The sequence below is a fragment of the Zootoca vivipara genome, chromosome 3, assembly GCF_963506605.1.
Source record: "Zootoca vivipara chromosome 3, rZooViv1.1, whole genome shotgun sequence".
Classification (NCBI taxonomy): Eukaryota; Metazoa; Chordata; class Lepidosauria; order Squamata; family Lacertidae; genus Zootoca; species Zootoca vivipara.
The window spans coordinates 73,862,642-73,879,854 of NC_083278.1; the positions used below are offsets into that span (position 1 = coordinate 73,862,642).

The 17,213-nt window shown below is 43.2% G+C and overlaps 1 protein-coding gene across 1 annotated transcript in view; it reads right to left on the bottom strand.

Moving 5' to 3' along the window:
• The window catches only part of PCNX2 (pecanex 2), a 119,782-nt gene that overhangs the window by 22,742 nt on the left and 79,827 nt on the right, over positions 1-17,213 (bottom strand). Inside the window, exons 25-27 of the mRNA XM_060272854.1 lie at positions 10,416-10,474; positions 5,615-5,830; positions 3,413-3,666 (exon numbers count right to left, since the gene is read on the bottom strand). Coding sequence (XP_060128837.1) covers positions 3,413-3,666; positions 5,615-5,830; positions 10,416-10,474 — 529 coding nt within the window. The remainder of the gene's footprint in view (positions 1-3,412; positions 3,667-5,614; positions 5,831-10,415; positions 10,475-17,213) is intronic.

Sequence of the window (17,213 nt, forward strand, 5' to 3'; positions counted from 1 at the left end):
TGGCAGCCTTTGGATGACTCTGGTCCTTTGCTGAGACAACACCTTGCAAAGCTCAGCCAGCACCAGTGTTATTTATTAAAATATAATAATAATAATAATAATAATAATAATAATAATAATAATAATAATTTTTGTTTGTACCCCACCCCGGGCTCAGGGCAGATAACATCATAAAACTAAGACAGTATACAAAGAACATAAGAACATAAACAGGCAATCAATTAATTAAATACATCTTAAAATTAGTTCAGAGCAAATTAAAATTTGGACTGATGGCAGTCCATGGGTAAAATTGAGAGTGGTTAATATTCTCCAGGGCCAACTGTTACCACTGGTCTTATAAAGGACCTGTGAGTGGGCTAGGAGGTCTCTTTAATGGTTGTTCTTATACAGAAAGTAAAGACTGAGACTGAACCCTGACCAAAGGCCTAGCGGAACAGCTCCGTCTTGCACGCCCTGCAGAAAGATGTCAAATCCCGCAGGGCCCTGGTCTCCTGTGAGAGCCGGGGCCATGGCCGAAAAGGCCCTGGCTCTGGTTGAGGCCAGTCTAATCTCCCTGGGGCGTGGAACCTTCAGGGTGTTATTATTTGCAGACCGTAAGGTCCTCCATGGGGCCTACCCTACCAGGAGGGGCCGTCCCATAGGTATGAGGGTCCTAGGGTGTATAGGGCTTTAAAAATTAAAACCAGCACCTTAAACCTGATCCTGTACTCCATCGGGAGCCAGTGCAGCTGGTATAGCACCGGATGAAAGTGCTCTCGTGGCAAGGACCCCATTTGTACTCCCCACCCATAACAACAATTACTCTGTGTGGCTTATTAAGACCAGAATGAGACATGTTATAATCTTTGTTGATCTCTGGATTAGGTTAAAGCTAAAATAGCTAATCTCATTGATGGAGGAAGAGGAGTGGGGGGGGAGCGTGTAGCCCCTGGCAGGGCGATCCCAGTGGGGTGCTATCGTGGCTGTCCCCCCGCCCGTGCTGGGTGCCACGCCCCTGCAGATGGTGTGCCCCACCCCCAGGACACGCGGCAGCCTCACCCTACCTGCTCTCTGCCTCCTGGTGCCAGAGCATGAAGCTCCGCCACTGGCTAATCTGTGCATTTACAGATGTTGATCCGAATGTTTGGTTTCTTCATGGGCTCATTTTTGAAGAATGAATGAAGTAAGAGTCTAATTTAGGGCCGGTTCAGAGGTTGATGGCCAAGAAAAACTCTTACATAAGGTAGAGCACAGGACCTGGTCTTGGGTTTGTATGCAACAGTGCCTTGCATGTAAAAACTGGAGTATTACTCAGGAATGCACGTGTAAAGGCATTTAATATGATTTGGGGAGGAGTGGTGGTGCAGAAATGGCTATTTCCCATTATTTATTTATTTATTTAATTTATATCCCACCCTTCCTCCCAAAGGAACCCAGTACACATATCGGTAATAAAAATACAATTAAAATAAAATAAAATTCAAAACATTTAAAAACTGTTCAAATATTTAAAAACAATTAAACACCACAAAACTTTTTAAAAGCACATTTAAAAACAGATGCAACCAAATCATGTGCTTGAATAGGCCAGCTGAAAAAGAAGTTTTCAGTAGGCATCTTTAAAGGGTACGGCGATGGCAGCTGCCTAATGTCTGTTATTGAGTGAATCGTGCATATTATATTCCGGCCACATGCTATTACTTACATTTAGTGTCTGGTACCTGCTATTCTCAGACCTCCGTCCTTAAGATCGTAAGAACTGCTCTGCTAGATCAGATCAAATACCTAGTCCAGCATCCTGTTCCCAACATTAGCCAATGCCCCAGTGTGCATAGAATATTACTGTAAACATCCCTCGTTTTAGTCTCGGCCTCCCATTTACTAAATTCAATATTCATCAGGCACAGAGAAAGAAGTGATGCATTCTCTGGCAGTCATTGCAACAAGGGTGATTTATCTCAAGGGTTTATTTTATGAAATAAAGAAACACATCTCCAACACAGCTGGATGTCCATCTTTGTTAGTCAATATCACCAACTGATCAAAGTAGTCAATAAATTCCATCCACTCTCTCCATGGTTAAGAGGAAGGGAACACAAGCATTTTTCTTAAAGATGATGACTGAAAGCTAAAATGGGATGACTTAATCTGCAATTATTACTTTTGCTAAATCTGTGACTAATTGCCTGATCCTATTGGAAACGGCTGCTGGCTGTTGTAGAAGCCTGCCCGCATCCCGTTCATCAATAGCTTAATGCAGGCATCCCCAAACTGCGGCCCTCCAGATGTTTTGGCCTACAACTCCCATGATCCCTAGCTAACAGGACCAGTGGTCGGGGAAGATGGGAATTGTAGACCAAAACATCTGGAGGGCCGAAGTTTGGGGATGCCTGCTCTAACTCATTTGGAGGATCAGATCTGGCTGTGAGAGTCCAGAGGCAGATGTTGGAACAATGCAGGCATCTGACAGTTTTGTGGCACATGCAGAGCAAGCTTATATGTACGGTATTTACTCCAAAGTAAATTCCACTTTGTCTATTGGGGCTTACTCCCTAGGAAGTGTGGAGGGCCGAAGTTTGGGGATGCCTGGCTTAATGTGATAGCCTGGCATTTGCTGTGTTTGCTGCCCATTGCCTGACATTTGACCTTGATGCAAGTGTTTGCAAGGCAGGTCAGTGACAATGCCTGGTCATCGCTGTGTGGGTGCTGTTTTAATGAAAGCCCTTTGCATTCACTAGACACAGTTTTGAAAAAAAATACCCATGTTTTGTTCTCATCAGAGTGTTGCACCTGTAGGGGAGTGATTAGACCAATTCATGGCGGGTACAGCTATCAATGGCTATGTTCTTCCTCCACATCAGAGGCAGTGCACCTGTGAATACTTGTTTGCTAGAATCACATGCAGGGAGAGTGATTTTGCCTTCAGGACTGCTTGTGTACTTCCCCCAGACATCTGGTTGGCCCCGTCAGAACAGAATTCTGGACTAGATGGGCTTTTGGTCTGATCCAGAAGGGCTGTACTTACGTTTTCTATATTCTGAGGTTGTTGTGTTGGTCTGTTTTTTGATTATACAGGTTGTAGCACAGTCAGGGCCGGCCCAAGACATTTTTGCCACCTGAGGCAAACCACAAAATGGCACTCCCCTCCTACGCCATCTCCCCATGAAGATCTACATCAGGAACAAGGGGGGTGGGGTGGATAAAGTTCTACACTGGGACCTGCTGCCCCTGTGGATCCTGCCACCTGAGGAAATGGCCTTACTTTGCCTCATGGGTGGGCCGGCCCTGAGCACAGTGTTGTGATTCATGATGCTGCAGTTATGCAGTGGCCAGTGCACCCAAAACTTATTTGCTTCTGGTTCACACAAGGGTTTGGGCTGCCAGATTACAGGTCATTCCTCCCAGAGGTACTGACATACACCGCTTTTACCTTGATGTAATATCTGATGAGTATTCTTCGCAGATCAAACACTTGGAGCATCGTGGCAGCGTTGTTGTCAATAATGCTATAGCCTTCCAGGATGTACTGAGTCCGCGTTATTTCCCAGGTCAGCCACCGAAGGTTAAAAGCTGCGTTGCACGACAGCAAGTGAGGCAGGCGCCCAGGTTTGCAGCAGCAGCAACCTTCATTGTCCTCATCTCCTTCTGTTATAGCCTCCACCTCCCTTTGTTGGCAATATGTCCCTTGGAGTGTAGTAATAATTGAAAAGCAGAAGGACACAATGGCAGTTACTGGTGAGATCAATGCGAATGAAACTGTTTGTGGCTAATACTTGGTGCTCCTTCAAATACTTAATAAATGGCAAGTGGAAAGGGGAGTGGGGTGGAGGGGAGAGCTCCAGCATGGAATAAAATGTGCCAATTAATCTGTGCTCGAGAGAGAGAGCGGTGAGGTGCAGACTGTTGATTTCACCTTATAAAGTAAAATATGCTGAATTCTATGCTTTAGGCAGCCTGGCATAAATTTTATGGAGCCTAATTATATCTAAATGCTTTACCTTAAATGTAGAATGATAGAGATTTAGAAGTGCATGCCAGAGTCTTTGCTTTCGGAGGGAATATCTAAACGGTAAACCCAAAACGCTCTTTGTGCTTTTACAGACCTGTTATACCCAGGTGGGACATGTTCAGCAACAGGACCCCCCCCCCCAAAAAATGTAAGAGTGCTTTGCCCATAAAAGTCAAGGTTTGTTATAAATAACATGCTAACTGTAGACTTCCCTCTACCTAAGCAATTGATGGAATTCAATGAGCAGCAAGCCACAGGGTACTGTAGCTGTTTCGGTCACATATGAGAGTCAGTACAGCACAGTGTTTAGAACAGGAACCTCAGGCTTAGGGGCTGAATGTGACCCTTTGGCACATCTCTGGGCCATGCCCACTTTCTTCATGCCACACTTCTCACCTGCTCTGCTCTGAGAGTGCTTTTGCCTGCCTGGAATGAAATAAGAAATGCCAAGAGGCAGGTGTGCTAGACAGGGCTGAAGAGCCTATGAATGAGTTTGGAAAAGGGAGAAGGAACGTAAGACCTTGTCCCTGGCCATGTACCTGCTTCTGGTCTGCTGGGGCTGATGCTCGCTCTCCTAGGGCCCAGAAATAGCTGCCTGGAACATGAGCTTTGCTGAAGTCTTATGTACTAGTGGGCCAAATAGAAGTGGAATCCAATTTTGCATGAGCTGGCTTTGACACACACAATGGAACTCCAGCAGTGACTCCTCTTCCCTGAATCTTCCCCCTGCACCATTAAAATCTTCTCTGGAGAGTCCCCAAATCCCCAGTGCAGAAGTTGAGGTCTGTTCCACTGATGCACAAGTGGCATTGGATACAACCCTATGGCCTTTAAATCAAAACTAACTAACTAACTAACTAACTAACTAACTAACTAACTAACTAACACACACTGGTCTATTGTGCACTTGGTGGGGGGAAAGTCCACCTTGTTTTATTCAACTTACTAACAAATAGTTTCACATTCTGTCTCTAATTCTTCTATGATAGCAATGCATAATTGCACTTAGGGTAGCAAGCTAACTGACTGAGCAAAAGTCTGCTGTTTGGCTTTTTTATTTAAATTCCAAATTATGCTTTTGGGGCTAAAGCAGCAGGTATCATGTGCATCAAGACCAAAATATAATTTCCCAGACCTCCATGAACCAAAAAAGCATTAAGCTTCACACTGTTTTCTTTCTAACCAATTAAGATTGACTGCTATACCACAAATTACTCTTCCAACAAGCAGAGAACTGGGAATATCTAGCTAAGATCTCTTGTCACGAGTAGCTTTTCTATAACTAAGCAGCGCAGCAGATAAACTTATAAAGAAAGCAGTTAAGGGCTGGAGATGAAATAGGGATAATCTGTTGCCTGGGTGTGTGTGTCACATGTTGGCAGTAGGCATGGCCAGAACAGAAACCAGGTGGTACTAAACCAATGGTGGGGGGGGGCACCATCTTTTCTTCCTAAAAACAGTGCCCAAATAATTTTGGATGATGTAGCAACAACCCAGGTAGAGAATTTTATGCCACTACTCAGATTTGCAATGCACATATGGCTTACTAATGAGAAGGGCACATAGCAAATGAATTTTCTCCTCTTTCTAGCTCTTTATTCTTTGAGCTACATAGGTGCTTACCTCGAAATTCTAGCCCCCTGAGTTGGAAAGTGACGAGACCATTTCCGATTTCAATCAAGTGAACAAAGGCATTCAAGTAATCTGATGTCAAAATAAAACAGTCCCCAGAGCTGTAGTTTCCCCAGCGCCCAAGTATCAAATCTCCACAGAGAGACTCCTGCAGAGATCTTGTCAGGTGCTCATAAAAGATGGCGTTGAGGTTGTTATCGTCATTTCCTAAAATCACAACAACACAAAAGAATGTAAAAGGGACGAGGAACAAATAACCCAGCAGAAGACTCGGAGAGGAGTCCTGTTTTTCTGACTGCTTACTCAACTAGAAGCTCATCCTTGGAGATGAGGATGATCATCTTGGAAGAACATGGCATCATTAAATGTGGGCCCACTTTACCACATGTATCACTGAACACCTTTTAAAGTTTGTTTTGGGTTGTAATTTTTTAAATGTTTCAAATATACTGTTATTTCATTTTGTATTGTTTTATTGCTTGGTTGTTTGCTGTTCTAAGCTCCTTTAGAAGGAAGGGCCAGATAGAAATTTGAATAATTATAATAACAACAATGCTCACTGGAAGGACAGATCATGAAGCTGAGGCTCCAATACTTTGGCCACCTCATGAGAAGAGAAGAATCCTTGGAAAAGACCCTGATGTTGGGAAAGATTGAGGGCACGAGGAGAAGGGGACGACAGAGGACGAGATGGTTGGACAGTGTTCTCGAAGCTACGAACATGAGTTTGACCAAACTGCGGGAGGCAGTGCAAGACAGGAGTGCCTGGCGTGCTATGGTCCATGGGGTCACGAAGAGTCGGACATGACTAAACGACTAAACAACAATGACAACAACAATGTCAGAAACTTTGGCAAAGAGTCTTGTTGGGGGGGGGGATGAAAATAGTGAGAAGTCAGGGCATGAGAGATACACTTACAGACATTTGGTTTAGTTTTACTGAATATGCAAGCAATCGTGATCACAGCTGCCCTCACTTGAAATGCTTGGATGCATGGCTGTTATATGAGCCACAAAATTATAGATCATAATAACATCTAAGATTGCAATATGTAATGATTTATATTCATCGTACAGTGAGGTCTTCAAGTTCAACAGAGGTTTGAGTGCCATGAAACAGAAAAGAGAAGCTTAATTGCCAGATATTTAGATATGAAACCTCTTCCTGTATGACAGGGTTTTATAGAGGTGATATACACAATATTTCTTATTGCATATGTAGTATACTGTGTCTATGAATGTATGTGTAATTGCTTTTGATGTCTCATTTTTATTGTTTATGTTTTAGTTTGTATTATTAGAGTGAAATAATGCCGAAATGCATTTGCAGTTTGTATATGGTAAAACTTTAAAAAAGCTCCATCATTGTCACCCGACATGTGCTTCTACCGCCAGATATTTCTTAGGTTCCGGAATACTAGGCCCTGGGAGACCAGGGTTCAAATGCCCACTCAACCAAGTGGCTCGCTGGGTGACATATGGACAGTCCCTGCCTCTCAGCCTAACCTTCCTGACAGGGTTGTTGTGAGGATAAACTGGAGAGGCAAAAACCATGTACACCACCTGGAGCTCCTTGGAGAAAGAGAAGTGGGATATAAATAAAATAAATAAATGGTCTGAAGGCCTAGGAGATTGCTTTGTTTGCTGAAACTAAGCAGGTCTTTCCCATAAGCTGACTGGGAACCACATGTATGGCACTCTGGGCTCTTTCAAGGAAGAGCAGAAGATAAGTAAATATGAGGAGCCTTTCCCTCCATAATTTTAGCCCAGTTGCTCAGTTTTGAATGTTGTGTCTCTGATGAGAAAAAGTCAGCTTCACTGGAGTTTGTAGAAAGTGCCCTATTCATAATTGTGCTTTACAGTTTGTATGAGGAGCACTGCATTACAGAACAGGGAATAAGACTCCCAGTCTTACTTATGTACTGACTGTCTACATTTATTTCATTATCCCCTTGCTAGAGTGTGTTGTGCGGAGTGATCTACAACAAAGCCAATGGACACATTGGCGTCTTGAACCTCAGCCATTATGATTCATTATAACAACTGTAGCTTCCAGATTCTCTCATGAATTGCCTGCTTTAAGTAACATTAGCTGAGAATGCTTGACCCTGATTTAACCTTGTGAAAAATAAAGTTAATAAGTAAATGTAATGCACTTCACGCACCCACCAGACTATAAATGCTTCAGTTAAAAGACAATGAATAAAGCAATAGATATTCTGGGCTTTCAGATTCTACTATTTCAGTTTCGTTAGTCACAGATAACCAACCAGAGGCACCACTGCCTTAATAAGTTGGAAGAAAACCCTAAGTCAAATTACAGACCTTGAATTCAAATGGGAACAGTATTGTGCAGTTTTATTGGGACCAACCACAAATCTCACAACAGTGAGCTAGGTTATGAGTATCAAAGAAATCTTCCTCAGGCTCAACATTAAAAATAGGTGGTGGTGGTGGGGATACGGGAGCCAGAAGGAGAGAAGAAAAAGTTGTCACTGTTAGAGGGCACTGTTGAAACCTCACCTGCAGAAAATTGTAGACAAGGCCGAGGAAGCATTTTGTGAAACCCAAATACTAGTTGACTACTATGTGATTTTTGGTGGGTCCTATTTCCATTTTAAAGGTAAAGGGACTCCTGACAGTTAGGTCCAGTCGTAAATGACTCTGGGGTTGCGGCACTCAATACCAACTATGAAATCTGGTCTGATGTCCACACCTGTGTTCACACGCCACACTAAGTTTGCCAATATTTTTCTATTCCTTGGCATATGTCCCTCAGACAGAAGGAAGCACCTTAAAGGGATCGTGTAGGCCTGTTTTGATCATGACTGGTTGGACCGGGGAGTTAATGCAGAAGCGACTTTGGGGTATGAAAGCAACAGGTGTGAGGCTCATCCCGAGTAGGGAAGTGGATGAAATAGGTGGCAAATAATGCATTGCTGGTTTAGTTATTTGCATATGACCCGCAAGTTATGACATGTTATTCTTTTAACAACCCAGTTTGTTCCTTGGCCAAGCAGGAATTTTTGAACCTACGTTTCCCTGGTCCGAGTCCAACTCCTCATCTGCTTCTCCACACTTTGGACTGATCAGTCCTTTGAGAATTTCGAAGTCTAATTTGCAAACCTAAGCACTCGTGGCATGCAGAGCGCTAAAACGCAAATTAAAACAAGGAACTAAATATGATTAATGAAATGAAGCAAAATCTTCCATGTGTGCCAAAACAGTGTCACACAGTCTAACTGACAGTGCCAGTGAGCTTGAATTCTCTGGCCTAATTAACATGGTTTGGCTCGGGCAGGGCTTCCATTTTCTCCCATGCATCAGTGCTCACCAATATATTCTATTTAAAGGCTACCCAAGGTCCTTGAAGTCCTTGGAAATGTAGATGTCAAAAACTTTCAGCAAAGTTCCCTTTTGAATATGCTGATGAAGATCAAACATGAATTAAGAGTTCAGGGCAATGTTAGGTATCTGGATTCGCTGCTCTCCCAGCACATCCTCACAGCACAATTTGACTAAAGGCTGGTTATAGGGCTGCTGGGCTGACTTAGCCACAGTAAAAAGAAAAGAAAAAGAAATAAAGAATTATAAAGCCACAACTGACTACACAGGAACCATGCACAAAATCTGCAGGAGGCAAACACAAAAACCGTGCAGATTCTTAAAACACCTCTCTTTGTATTGGCACACTTGAAATTAGACTACCGGGGTGGGTGGGTGGGTGGAACAGCAGTGATGAAGCAGGCATGAAGGGATCATCTATGCCAGATTCTCATTAAGCCCATAATAACCTGAAACACAATACAACAAGGCACCTGTCTCTTTAATAGTCATGCAGATGTGGGGGTTGTTACAGCTTCTTCACTGGCTTCAGCAAGTTTAATCCACCCAAAACACCTCTTTGGGGGGACTTGTCTTCTTGCATTTGCCCTCCTGTTCAAGCCATAGCTTGACATTTGCCTATCTAGCTGCTGGTTGCTCTAGAGCAGGATTTCCCAATCTTGGGTCTCCAGCTGATTTTGGACTACAATTCCTATAATCTCTGACCACTGGTCCTGCTAGCTAGGGATGATGGGAGTTGTAGTCCAATAACAGCTGGAGACCCAAGTTTGGGAAACCCTGCTCTAGAGTTAACTGCAGTCCACAGAGCACCTGGAGCTTCATAAGGATGTACTCTTAGACATCAAGATTAGGCACAAGGTGGATTTTGGTTTGAGGGGGTGATGCACAGAGATAACTTCAGTATAGGATTTCCCTGCATCAGCAAAATTGATAGATGGCTATGATACTATACATACTCATCCAAAATGTTTTCTTTGAATATTTGCAGCTTGATAACCCTTTAAAAAAACAAATCTTACATAATGAAAACAAATCTCATTAAAAATCTTATTTAAAGCACGAATATTTCAAAATCTGAAATAGCCCTTTCCATTAGAATATTATTATGCTTTGAACTACAAACACAATGGGTTGGATCCAGAGGTTCCCTTCTGCAAGTGGACAGTCTCCTTCAGAGGAAGAAAGGCTTCCCCCAACTTAGAACAAGTTTCTAATGTGACAAAACAGGAGTGAATGCTTCCCTTAGTGCACAAGGTTTTGCACAATTATTTAAAGGTGCTTGTGTTCAGTCCATGTTGTGCAAAGTGTTCTGACAGCTCTTCTACAACAGTTTGCACCACTGTCAGAATTTCATTTACTGTTGTCTCCCTGGATCCAACCCAATCACATCCAGTATTTTGAATAATCAGTCATTATAAATTTGAGCAAAATAAATTCTGTCCCCTACCTGCACCCTTTTCAATCTGAAGTGCCAGTCTCGTGTTGGAATGGTCCACTCGTTTTGTGCTGGAAATAAACAGATACCTACAGATTATCCCTGTCTTCTATTTCTATTCTGTACAAGTGAGATAGTTTGATTCCTGATCTGGCTTCATTTGGCCACACAAAATATTACTGTGCAGTGTTTCATTTGCACACAACCCAAATTCTTCTAATATCAACCAACAGTGCTGGCTTTCTGTGCTGAATGAATTCCTTGTTCTTTCAGATGGCAGTTCCAGAAAGTGAGCCATTTCATGCAATGAACCATCTAAAACACTAGATCTCAAACTGACCACAATTATGCTGTTGACACCTGCATCTTCAAAATATTCCTCATAACTTAATGTGGGTTAGTTTGAAATAAATGTATTCCCACCTTTTCACATTCAAACAATAAATATCTATCTGCTCCAAATAAATCATATTTTAAAACACCCTCTGTATAAAGACACATCAATTCATGAAGGAAAAAGACATGGGTATTTTGAATGCATAGCTGCCAAGTTTTCCCTTTTCTCGCGAGGAAGCCTATTCAGCATAAGGGAAAATCCCTGTAAAAAAGGGATAACTTGGCAGCTATGTTTGAATGTGCTGCCAAATAAAAAGTGCTGGATTATCTAGAGATCTGTACTACTTTATAAACTTTTACACTTATATATAGAGCAGATGGTTAAAATGTTGGTATGGCCAATCAGAAGTTTCTGTCTATAAAGATTTGAGAGTCTTGTTTCCCACATCATTGGAAATATAGGGTAGCTTTCCTGAAACAAAAGAGATACCACCATAAACCCATTAGAAACATCATGTTTTTCCTCCTGACAGATTCATCTGTGTTGGCCCAAAGAGTTTCACACAAATGTTTTGTAAAGTTTTAGAATAACACATGAGGTAACCCTAAAACGTTGCTCTTATCTGCCTCTTTAACTAAGCACCACAACCCCAACCTTCTCAAAGCTGCTTAAAATGACACAGCTGTTGCAAAACAAAAGTACAGAGAAACTATTTCACTCCTAAAGTTGTGGAAATCAGAAGTAATTTAGCCAAGGGACATCCGCAAAGTCTATTTTGGACTTTAAAATCTCCACACAATTATGGCAGCTGAATTGCTGCAACTTGATAAAAGCTCCAAGAATCTGTACAGTATTAAAATTCTAATATCCTGTATCCCAGACTCAGCTGCACATTCACCCTTGGGCTTTCAGCTGTCAGCTAGGATCTCTTTTAAAAACGAACTTTTGAGACTACTGGGCAATGGGAGCTTTTCTCCAGTGGCTTCTTACTTTAAATTTTGTTCTTACCACTCAGCCAGGGTGATAATTAGCTCAGTAATTGAATTTCTTCCTGAGTGGCCTTATTCCACACAAACCGAGTGCAGGTCCTCTGGAGCTTGCCCAGAGGAGCATGCGAAAATTGTGAGAGTCTCTTCAGCAGGGAGCTAACTAATTCTGAAAGACTCCGCTAAATTGTTAAAATGACTTCACTGCTTCCTCTTTAAATGCCCGTGAAGGCCGATCGGAAAAGGTTCAGCATGTATGTACCAATCACATCATTTTATCAGTATGTTTGTTTTCTTGTGGCAATACCGCGCATCCCGTTTTTATTTCACGTGCCAAAACGTAATTCTTGTTCCCCAAGACTCATTTAGGCTGCTCCAAATAGATGAGAAGAAAGAAAAATCTAGTCCTAGGTCAGATCAAAACTCAGATCTTTAAGTCAACAGAATATGGGAGACAGTTGTGGTTATCTGGGGAGGAAAAGGGCAGCTGCATGCCTCACTTTGCAGAGGGCAGCCCTCTATTTGAAATGCTGTCCGGCCCCACTCCAGTTTAAAGATAACCCAAGGAAGAGAGTCCAGGGACCCTGAAAGTGCCCACCAGCAGCTAGGAGTTGGTCACTAGCACTTCTTATTGATGGCTGGGGTAATTCACGTGACCTGCAGAGGCCAGAGTGTAGCAGGGAGAGAAGCAGTGCCTTACATGGGGGCCCAGGCAAGAACCAGATGCCATAGAGCAGTGGTCCTCAACCTTGGGCCTCCAGATGTTTTGAGACTACAATTCCCATCATCCCTGACCACTGGTCCTGCTAGCTAGGGATCATGGGAGTTGTAGGCCAAAAACATATGGAGGCCCAAGGTTGAGGACCACTGCCATAGAGAGTTTGCCCAGGCCTTCAAATGCAGTACCTTTGGTTCACATAACAGTGGTGGCATTATCAGTGTGGAGCCATGCCATTTGGCCTGTCAGAAGCTGTATGTCTCATATATTAAAGCTTCATGTTTAAATTATAGTACCTGGGCGACATCTAATTGTGTGGGCTCAATGTCTGTAGAAACGTCCGACTTGCATGCCTGATGTACAAAGGTAAGAGTTGTATCCATTGCTGTCCCAATTTTTGCCTCTTGCCTTGCCCACCACTTGCATGCAGCCCTGGCGTACCCTTCCAGACCCCTGAACTGAAAAAGGTTTCCCTGTTGTAGCTGCTCAGGGAGGATTGCCATTGCCCTCTACTTTCCTGGATTTCTGAGTCATTGTGGTCATTTGGCCATCACATGGTAAGATGTTAACCACAAAGAAGCATGGTAAAGGTTTTCATATTCCCATGGCTAGATGGTACAGAAAGTACAGATACCTGGCTCCCCATGTGGTTTCAGTGCTAAGTATACAAGAGTCAAGCATGGAGCTTGGAAGGCCCAGGTAAGGCTGGGAAGTTCCCCTGCCAGAAACCCTGGACAGCCATTGCTGCCAGTTAGAGTAGACAATGCCAGGCTCAATGGTCCATTGGCCTGACTCAGTTTAAGGCAGCTTCCTATATTGAATTTGTGCATCTGGACGGAGCGATCCTAACTGCGCCCACCTTGGCCACAGCAATTTTGCTCCACTTTGCTAACACAGGGAGGAAAGCAGGAAAACGGAACAAAACAAATGTCAACTTTGTGGAAAAAGGAGAAGTCAAAGGCTTCATGTCCGCTTTTGCCTAACAGTGTACCATTCTGAGTGGCTGGTTTCGAGATCATAATTACTGGGGGAATGTCTGGGGCATGCCTGAACAGCTGGAGGCCTGTTACAGTTTTCTCCTCAATATAGCGAGAAAGCTGGGACTGCGACGCACGGAAAACTGGCAGTTCTATCCTAACCTCTTTAGAGACACTTAACTGATTTAGTTACACTATGCAGCAATTCACTGGAGACCCCCAGAGCAAACACAAGCTGTGCCATTCCCCAAAATAGAAACTGACAGATGCTTTTTGAAAGGACAGAATAGAAACAGGAAGGAAGGAGAAAACCAAGAAAGAGGCTTGAAAAGGAAGAGGGCAAGATTCCTGGTGGCAGCTCCACAGCTGAGACACATTACACTCATGATGCAGAGCTTGTGCAACAGCCTACTGTTCCGTGCGGTTCAGCAAACCCGTAAGAAAAAAAAATCACCTTATTGCACTGTTGCATCTGTTACTTTTAGAAGAGATGAAACAACAAAAGGCATAATTTTAGTGCTACTGTTCTGTTCTGGGTTTCTTTGCAAGCTGGGGAAAGGTCAGGTTTTGAACATACAGCCGAAGCTTTCAAGTGTCCACACATTAAATGAGATTTACTGCCATTTCCTTTTCACTCCTCCTACCTATAGGATGTAATAATTTGAGCAGCTGTAAAAATAAGGGGGAAAGAGCAGCCTCCATACTGGGGAAGGAACACATGGTAACGTGGGACCCTTGGATTCAAGGCTGATGCTGTTTTTTAAGGGAACAAAGAAGTGTTCAGAGTTTGGTTTATATAGTGGCCACTTATTAAGAGGCAAGACAGATGGAACAATTCAGTAGGTACCGCAATAAGACTTTGTTTCCTTTCGATGTGCAATGTATGTTTACAGAAGACACCTGCCTTCTCTTGCCTCTTTTTTTGCAGTCATTCCCTTACTTTCCCTATTTTATCAGTCGGTTTTAGATTGTGAGCCTGTGGGCGTGGATTTATCTTTTATTTTTTTATATCGTATGGTACTTAGTCATCTAAGGAGCTTTGTAAATAAAACATGACGGCAGTGCTTATAGCAGGCAAAAGTCACAGTATCACAGTGAAGATCAGCAGCCCAAACCTGTTTAAGTTGGCTTGATCTTCAATGGTACCAACAGCCGAAGTAACACTGTGCTAGCTAGGTAAATGGGGAACACCCATAGAGCTTCCCATTCTCATCATATAAGGTGATGAGATAAGCTGCTTCTGTGTGGCAGCTTCCCACTTCACTCTGGCAATACAGGCAGAAAACATGAATGTTTGTGAAGAGATAATTACTCCTCATGTGAATTAATCCCCAGGACTGAGCCCTAGTCTATATGTTACCCTTGTCACATTGTCCTGCTGAAGATACTATCTCCGTAGCAAGATTGCTTCCCCTCCCCTCCCCCAAATTTTTCTGCACAACCTCCGCCTACCCAAGTTCAACTAGTTAGATGCAGTCTTTTATAGCTGAAAACAGTGACATTTAGCTTTCTCTTGAAAATGTTGAACCAAAATTGAATTTGACACCTTAATATAATGTAATTTTGCCAGTGTTGAAGTGATAGTAAGTGATGATCGTGTCCCAAAGCAACGTCTGAAGAACTATGAGGAAGCAATATGTTCATCTTCGAGAAAACACTAGGAACATAGGTTCCCAGATGTAATCCTGCAAATGTAACCCTCTGGGTTTTTCACTCCCAGAGAACTGAAACAGGAATCTGAGCCAAGATGTAGCCATCAATGGGAAGAAGACAGAAGTATGTTAAATGTAACAAAACGGCCACGACTGTGAAACATTTCGTACTATGGTGCCCCATACCCTGAGTCCACATTCACTAAGGGTGGAGGGTCTCACCGCCTTGAAAAGCCAACATCTCCTCTGCTCCCAGTTTCAATTCTGAGGAAAACACTTACTGGATTAAGCACGATCCTATAACAGTGTTGCCTGGGAAAGCCAACTCATTGGACTGAATACAGGTAGGTAGCCGTGTTGGTCTGGATCGAAGTAAAATAAAAAAAATTCCTTCAGTAGCACCTTAAAGACCAACTAAGTTTTTATTTTGGTATGAGCTTTCGTGTGCATGCACACGAAAGCTCATACCAAAATAAAAACTTAGTTGGTCTTTAAGGTGCTACTGAAGGAATTTTTTTTATTTCATTGGACTGAAGACTGACATTGGGCTTTTATTAAACTATAGTACTACTCACACAATAAAGTGACAAAATAGCTCAATAAGGTCAGGCTGGAACCTAGGAATAACCTACCATGGGACAGAAACATAAAACAAAGAGGGGAAAAACACCACACTACTGGCTGTCTCCTGCATCTCCAACATATCATCATAGATCTACAGCCTATTCTGGACAATGATATGCCATTCCTTGCCCAAACATCAAAGGCTCATTCACTTGCACAGTCTCCAACCGGATATAAATGTAATTCCCTTTAGCTTTCTATGTAGGACAAACAGCTCAGTGTCCACCTCCTGCTCCCACAAAAAAACCCCACACCCCTCACCCCTGGGAGAAGACTCACTGATCATCTACATCGGTTCATTCAGCAGTGTCCTCTTGTTCAAATTAAATTGTGTCTTGCCTCATGAGCATTACATTTACCACATTGGGGTCATCTACTAACCTAGGTACCCATCTCAGGATACTTATTCCAAGAGCAAGAGTCCAATCTAAGAATGGGCAATGTGTTCTTCTGTGCCACATGGAAAGAAGCTTTGGCTGAGCTTGTGATTGACAGTGCTGAGCAGGAACTGAAGGTGGTAGAAAAGAGGAGGAATAGACAAGCTTCACTCATCACCACACATCTCTTTTCTAGTAGCTTGCAGAACATGGCTGCTTCACATCTATGGCCTCCATATCCTGAGCTGGTACCCAGAGGATGCATTTGTTCTTTGTATACAGTGCGATCACATCTTACATGCATCTTGCTTAACACAGATGCAGTTTTATGCTTTTGGCTGCAGCTTCTGGGGTTCTAGGGGGACAGACCTCTCAAGTGGGGAACCAGGGAGAAAGGCTCTCAAGGAATATCTGAGTGGAGTGGAGATCTCCTGACCTGTGTTTGGAAGGTGGGAGAGAAGCAGTGCCCTGCAGTGAGCTTTTAGAGGTACCAAAGGGGGAAGAGAGTGTGGCTGGACTGGAGGGCGGCAATCCCAGGGAGTCTGAGAAGAAGAAGAAGAAGAAGAAGAAGAAGAAGAAGAAGAAGAAGAAGAAGAAGAAGAAGAAGAAGAAGAAGAAGAAGAAGAAGAAGAAGAGTAGTTTGGAGTTTGGAGTTAATATCCCGCTTTATCACTACCCGAAGGAGTCTCAAAGCGGCTAACATTCTCCTTTCCCCTCCCCCCCACAACAGACACCCTGTGAGGTGGGTGGAGCTGAGAGACTTCAGAGAAGTGTGACTAGCCCAAGGTCACCCAGCAGCTGCACGTGGAGGAGCAGAGACGCGAACCCGGTTCACCAGATTACAAGTCTACCGCTCTTAACCACTACACCACACTGGCTCTCTGAGGTTCTGGCCTATACAGCACACGATTTTGTGTGCATGCACTCTGCCCAGAACCTAACCCTTGCCTAAGATGCGATCTCACTCTATAGGGTTGAATGGTTGCTCCCTGTTGTGTTAAAAATTATTGGCACCGAACAATAGGTTCTGAAACTCTTTCTTGAAAAAACCAAGAATTGTCTCAAGTAAATGCACAATTTGTGCACTCATTTTAGCCTTTCCCCTATCCATTCATAGTCACACACGTAAAGTTGCTTCT